The following is a 7,416-nucleotide window of genomic DNA, read 5'->3' as shown; positions in this document are numbered from 1 at the left end:
AAGTCCATTCAGTATGATTGTTCTTTCTTCTTTACATAAGTAGCTGCTTATTTACTTATAGAGTATTAAGATTTTTCCAGTAGAATAGGATAAAATAAAGGATTAGGAGTTCAGGGGTACAGCTAGGTAAAAGATGGTTATGGGAAAGTATGGAATCTCATCTAATATGAAGGAATATGTGAATATGAGGGGAATACACTATGAGATCAAGAGATCAGAGTTCCCAGTGTGACAAACAAATTTCTGCATAGGGTCACTAAAGCTATTAATTCAAGTTACTTGAGGTTTCTCAGATTAAATGTGTCATGAACTCTATGCATCCTATACAATTCCTGTACACTGTCAACTGTCTTTAGTGTCTTAGATCTTTAGAATATAGATTATCAGTGTCTCAGAACTCTGTTCTAGGAAGCTCATGTATAACATTCATCCTTATGCCCACTCATCCACCTGATGTTCATGATTTGATTAAGTCTAAAATGTTATCAAGAGGCAGATGTTAAATAAGTGAATGTTCTAGCCCTAGTCCTCAAAGTGATGACCATGCAGTCACGAGAGACAGATAAAAAGAATTGAAGTTTATATTACCAAGTGATAAAGTGTAGGTCTTTAGAAGATGTTATGGAAACATACAAGGAGAAATAGTCTTATCTGAGAAGGCAGCATGTTGGTAGACTCAATAAGGGTCTTAGATGGGATCTTCCATTTTTAAATGAAGTCTTTTCTAGGCTTCAGCTCACCAAAACCAGTCTGGATACCACCATTTCTGACTATCCACCTGCCAAGAAAATATTTCAATTAGATCCTAGGCCAGCTCCACTCTCACAGATTCACCTGGTCATCTGGTGGCAAGTTGTTCCAGCCTGAGGAAGACTTGGCTATGGTACCAGTTGAAAGATAACACTTGCCAGTTTGGATTGTTATCTTGAAGAATTATAAAAGTGCCTTAAGTAAAAGTGTAAGACAGTATGTGTGGTATCAGTTTCCAAGCAGCAAAGGAAGGAGTGGACTGTTACATTAAACCATAAGAAGTTAATACAGCCGGGCGGTGGTGGCACACGCCTTTAATCCCAGCACTCGGGAGGCAGAGCCAGGCGGATCTCTGTGAGTTCGAGGCCAGCCTGGACTACCAAGTGAGTTCCAGGAAAGGTGCAAAGCTACACAGAGAAACCCTGTCTCGAAAAACCAAAAAAAAAAAAAAAAAAAAGAAGTTAATACAGTTTAGTGGCTTAAAGAAATACAAAAGTGTTATCTTATACTTCTGAATGTCTAGTATGACTCTTACTGATATGCAGCCAAGGAGTCAAAAGCACAAATCTGCTCTAGAAGCTTAAGAGACACTCTATTTCCTTAGTCTTATGAGATCCTAGAATCCACTCTCTTCATGGTTTCTAGCTTTCTTTCTCTGTAGTCCACACCAACATGGTTACATACACACACACACACACACACACACACACACACACACACACACACGTTTGTTTTTAAGTCAATGCTTTACTAACATTTTTTTTTTCAGCTAGCCTTCTAGTTTTAAGAAGTTTTATCCCATGCCAATGTATTCAAGACTACTTCCTACTTTCTCTTCTAGCAGGTTCAGAATAGCTGGATTTATGTTGAGATCTTTGATCCACCTGGACTTAAGTTTTGTGCACGGTGACAGATATGGATCTATTTGCAGCCTTCTACACATTGATATCCACTTATGCCAGCACCATTTGTTGAAGATGCTTTCTTTTTTCCATTGTACACTTTTGGCTTCTTTGTCAAAAATTATATGTTCACAGGTGTGCGGATTAATGTCAGGGTCTTCAATTCGATTCCATTGGTCCACATGTCAGTTTTTATTTATTACTGTAGCTCTATAGTAGAGCTTGAGGTCAGGATCATGATGCCTCCAGAGGTTGTTTTATTGTACAGGATTCTTTTAGCTATCCTGGGTTTTTTGTTTTTCCATATGAAGTTGAGTATTATTCTTTCCAGGTCTGTGAAGAATTGTGTTGGTATTTTGATGGGGATTGCATTGAATCTGTAGATTGCTTTTGGTAAGATTGCCATTTTTACTATGTTAATCGTGCCTATCCATGAGCATGGGAGATCTTTCCATTTTCTGACATCTTCTTCAATTTCTTTTTTCAGGGACTTAAAGTTCTTGTCATATAGGTCCTTCACTTGCTTGGTTAGTGTTACCCCAAGGTATTTTATATCATTTGTGGCTATTGTAAAGGGTGATGTATCTCTGATTTCCTTCTCAGTCTGTTTGTCAATTGTATATAGGAGGGCTACTTTTTTTTTTTGAGTTGATCTTGTATCTTGCTATGTTGCTGAAGGTGTTTATAAGCTGTATCAGTTCCTTGGTGGAATCTTTGGAGTCACTCAAGTATACTATCATGTCATCTGCAAATAGGGAAAGCTTGACTTCTTCCTGTCCAATTTGTATTCCCTTAATCTCCTTATGTTGTCTTATTGCTCTGGCTAGAACTTCAAGTACTATATTGAATAAGTATGGGGAGAGTGGACAGCCTTGCCTTGTTCCTGATTTTAGTGGAATAGCTTTGAGTTTCTCTCCATTTAATTTGATGTTGGCTGTCGGCTTGCTGTAAATGCTTTTATTATGTTTAGGTATGTTCCCTGTATTCCTGATTTCTCCAAGACCTTTATCATGAAGGGGTGTTGGATTTTGTCAAATGCCTTTTCAGCATCTAGTGAGATGATCATGTGGTGTTTTCCTTTGAGTTTGTTTATATGGTGAATTACATTGACGGACTTTCATATGTTGAACCACCCTTGCATCCCTGGGATGAAGCCTACTTGGTCATGGTGGATAATTGTTTTGATGTGTTCTTGGAGTCTGTTTGCCAGGATTTTATTGAGTATTTTTGCATCAATGTTCATGAGGGAAATTGGTCTGTAGTTCTCTTTCTTTGTTGTATCCTTGTTTGGTTTAGGAATCAGGGTAATTGTAGCCTCATAGAAGGAGTTTGGTAATGTTCCTTCTGTTTCTATTGTGTGGACCAATTTGAAGAGTGTTGGTGTTAACTCTTCTTTGAAGATCTGGTAGAATTCTGTGCTGAAACCATCTGGTCTTGGGCTTTTTTTGCTTGGGAGACCTTTAATGACTGATTCTATTTCCTTAAGGGTTTTTGGACTATTTAAATAGTTTATCTGGTCTTGATTTAACTTGTGGTACCTATTCAGAAAATTATCCATTTCTTTTAGATTTTCCAGTTTTGTGGAGTAGAGGTTTTTGAAGTATGACCTGATGATTCTCTGGATTTCCTCAATGTCTGTTGTTATGTCCCCCTTTTCATTTCTGATTTTGTTAATTTGGATGCTCTCTCTCTCTCTGTCTTTTGGTTAGTTTGGATAAGGGCTTGTCTATCTTGTTGATTCTCTCAAAGAACCAACTCTTTGTTTCATTAATTTTTTGTATTGTTCTCTTTGTTTCTATTTTATTGATTTCAGCTCTCAATTTGATTATTTCCTGGCGTCTATTCTTCCTGGGAGACTTTGCTTCTTCTTGTTCTAGAGCTTTCAGGTGTGCTGTTAAGTCACTAGTGTGAGATTTCTCCAACTTCTTTATGTGGACATTTAGTCTATGAATTTCCCTCTTAGTACTGCTTTCATAGTGTCCCATAAGTTTGGGTATGTGGTGTCTTCATTTTCGTTGATCTCTAGGAATTTTTTCATTTCTTTCTTTATTTCTTCCTTAACCCATCATCATTTAACCATGACATATGTGAAAGATTTTAAGCAAATTGACATGAATTCAACAAACATCTATTTAACTCTTCCTGTATTCTAGAATTGGATCATTAAATATGCATATAAAAAGTCACAGATAGTAGACATGCAGATCAACTGCTGTGAACAAAATGTTAGTGGGAAGACAGATATGAAATTAATTTCATTCTCTCATGCAGTTTGGAATATTTTAACTTAATTGTTGGCCAGCTGTTTACACCATTCTTCAGTCTCTGCACTTTCTTACAACCTAAATGAACTGTGTGTTTATAGAATAGATGAAGCTTTGCAGTCAATTTCTTAGTTAGCTGGACTTGGTTCATTTAAAGTTCTACATCTTCTGAGTGTGGGCTGCCTGGCTTAGCATTTTACTAAAGAGGCATGATCAATGGACTCCTTAAACCCAAGATGAAAAGAGACTAACTTTAGCCTAGAGAAAATGAAGCCCCAGTTTAAGATCATTGCAAGTGTCCATCATGGCTAGGACAATCTGACAGTTGCTTTGTCAGTGTGCATGGCAGGGTCATTAAAATGCTAGCGTAAGTTTGATTATTCTGTTGTAAATCATAAATGTTAATAGGCAATGGAGAATGCGGAGAGTGTCTGCCTGCAGGTGTAGTTTACATCTCAAGTCTCCTATCACAAACTTATAATATGTTGAAAATGAACATGATTTCATTATTGAAAATGATATTTCAGATCTGTTGGATGCATGGCTGTAAACTAAATTCTTCTGGTGAATCCAACTCATCTCTGAATAGGTAACATGAAATCTGGACCACAGAATACAACCATATTTTGGAAGTGCCACAGTTAAATTACAGCCAAATGATGTCATTTCCTTTTGCAAATCATTTTATTAAAAACAAATTAAACCCATGGGTAATTAAAAATATTTAATCTATACACTTATATATAATCACATGCACATTTTATTTTTTCTGTCCCACTGGACAAGTAGGTGAATACTCATAAGTTCTTTGTCCCACTGGATTGTCAGTATAATTCTCCCAAAGAAATGAAGCAATTAACTTGTAATTTTAAGGGAAGTAAGTTACTTGGGGCTGTATCCCAAATGATCAAAAAACTCACTTAAAAGTAGTTTTGCTGTGCAATAAGAATTCCTTGGAGCCCCTTCTGGGTGTTGTAATAGATGTGTTACTGACTTAGACTTCTAGCATTTCAAGGATAGAGGAATACTTGAATTTCCTAAGTGTCACGGAAGCTATTTGTCTTGAGTAAAGTGTAAGAGACTGAGACCTTCTTGCTATTTCTTTATGGTTTGAACAGTGTTTTATTCATACTTATAAATAAACAAAGGAATCAAGTGTGGTATGTATGTTCTCCTTTGTACAGGTTGAAAACAGGAGGTTAAAAGTCCTTGTCATTTATCTGTATTTCCATGCACTGGGGGCCGGGGTACAAATTGGCTCTCAGTTTGTGTGGCTCCATTATATTTCTGTATATTGCTTTGTCTTCTTGCAGGCAGCCACATCCCACCTTGAAAACATTTATATCTTTCATACATTTATTTTTTTAAGAAAGATTGTCTCTATAGATCTTTGTCTAGAAGCCACAATAATTGGTGAATTGTGACTCACAGTACTAGAGAAACTTTGACCTAATACAACTTGATAAATTTCAATAAAATATATGCATTGCTGATTGCTATATATGTGTTGTTTCTTGGACCTCAGGTAGAAGTTTTTGAAGAAAAACCAAATATTTCTAAAGACTCTGTTGGTCTTAGAATTGTGAAAATGGGTGGATAGGACTAACATTTTCCCTGTCCTGGTTCATGCTCTGTATCTTGAACGAAGGGACCATTATTTTGAAATGTGAATTGGCCTTTCTTTCATTATAATTTGCTAGTTATTATAGCTTCCCACTTCTATCCAGACCACTCTAGCTCTCTTACTCTATGCCAAATGCACCCCCTTCCCTTTCCTGACCACTGCTTTTTAGAACTGGTGATATGAAAACATATCTAATGCAAGCTCCCAAACGCTTCTGTTTATTTACTTGATGTTAAGATATAGCAATATCTAGACTCCTATCACTTCCTACAATCCCATAAAGGAGTAAAGAAGAGTCTTGAGACACTTTGCAAAATGTTTAGTATATTTATACCAGAGTGATAATAAGAATTGTGATGAGTCTTTCTAACTTGAATACAGACAACATTCAGTTCTTGGTACTGATTTTTTTTTTTTAATGAAGAATTTGGCTTCTTTTATTTTAGCAGGTCATAAAAATAAAAATGTCCAAGTTAGTTCTATTGTTATTAGCCTGACAAGTAGAAAATTGGAAGCTATATTTACTGGAGGAGAGAACACTGGGGCAGAGGCATGTTTGTGATTGGGGATAGGAAAACTAAGAGTCAACATTTGCATGAACATTTAGGTTAATCAGTTTGTGCTATAAAAATAAATGTTACTGTGGATCCCCATATATGTATTTCCTGTATATACATGGAATAAACTTGTTGTATCATATGCTAGTAGGAACTACAACTACAACAACTACAGTTGGATCCTAAAATAATTGAATTTCTTATTATAATATCTTATGAAATTTGAAAAGAAAATTTACAAAGCATTCTATGACTAAGAAAATTGCCATTTTAAAATTTAATTATAAGATTACATTTAGGTGCATATGTTAATTGCAGGTCCATTTCAGCCAATGACTCTCCTCTGGTTCTGGTTCCAGTGGGCACCATTGGGTAAATGAATGGAGACTGAAAATGACACCATGGTGACAGAATTCATTATTTTGGGACTAACAGATAGTCCTACACTACGTGCCATCTTATTTGTGTTTTTTCTACCAGTTTACATAGTGACTGTATTTGGAAATATCAGTATAATCCTTTTAATTCGAAGCAGCCCACAGCTTCACACTCCCATGTATCTGTTCCTCAGCCATCTAGCCTTTGTGGATATTGGATATTCCACATCGGTTACACCCATCATGCTCATCAGTTTCTTAAAAGAAAAAACTACTATCCCTCTCTCTGGCTGTGCAGCCCAGCTTGGCTCTGATGTAGCTTTTGGAACTACAGAATGCTTCCTGCTGGCCACCATGGCTTATGACCGCTATGTGGCCATCTGTTCACCCCTGCTCTATTCCACTCAGATGTCCCCATCAGTCTGCTTCTTCCTGCTGGGGGCATCCTACTTAGGTGGATGCATGAACGCCTCATCATTCACAGGCTGTTTTGTGAACCTAAACTTCTGTGGCCCAAACAAAATCAACCATTTTTTCTGTGACCTCTTCCCACTTGTGAAACTCTCTTGTGGCCATGCTTATATTGCTGAAATATCACCATCCATCTCTTCGGCATCTGTCCTTGTGAGCACACTATCTACCATCATTGTGTCATACATTTACATCCTACTCTCAATCATAAGGATGCGCTCTACTGAGGGAAGGAACAAGGCTTTTTCCACCTGCACGTCCCACCTTACTGCAGTTACTTTGTTTTACGGGACAGTTTTATTTGTGTATGTGATGCCTAAGTCTAGCTATTCAGCTGATCAGGTCAAAGTGGCTTCTGTGATCTACACAGTGGTGATCCCCATGTTGAATCCTCTTATCTACAGTCTGAGGAACAAGGAGGTGAAAGAGGCTATGAAAAAATTAATGGCCAGAACACTTTGGTTCCCTTGA

At 37.1% G+C, this 7,416-nt stretch overlaps 1 protein-coding gene across 1 annotated transcript; it reads left to right on the top strand.

Moving 5' to 3' along the window:
* The first annotated feature begins 6,471 nt into the window (after window positions 1–6,471).
* LOC131900462 (olfactory receptor 5P4) lies at window positions 6,472–7,416 on the top strand. The gene has a single exon (XM_059251674.1). The coding sequence runs from the start codon at window positions 6,478–6,480 to the stop codon at window positions 7,414–7,416; it is 939 nt and encodes a 312-aa protein (XP_059107657.1). The 5' UTR covers window positions 6,472–6,477.

Source organism: Peromyscus eremicus, chromosome 1 (genome assembly GCF_949786415.1).
Source record: "Peromyscus eremicus chromosome 1, PerEre_H2_v1, whole genome shotgun sequence".
Lineage (NCBI taxonomy): Eukaryota > Metazoa > Chordata > Mammalia > Rodentia > Cricetidae > Peromyscus > Peromyscus eremicus.
The sequence above is the reverse complement of the archived record's forward strand: the minus strand, read 5'-3'. Positions and strand labels throughout refer to the sequence as shown.

Excerpts from the sequence above, each read along its gene's own strand:
- LOC131900462 (XM_059251674.1), top strand. The coding sequence starts at position 6,478 with ATGGAGACTGAAAATGACACCATGGTGACAGAATTCATTATTTTGGGA.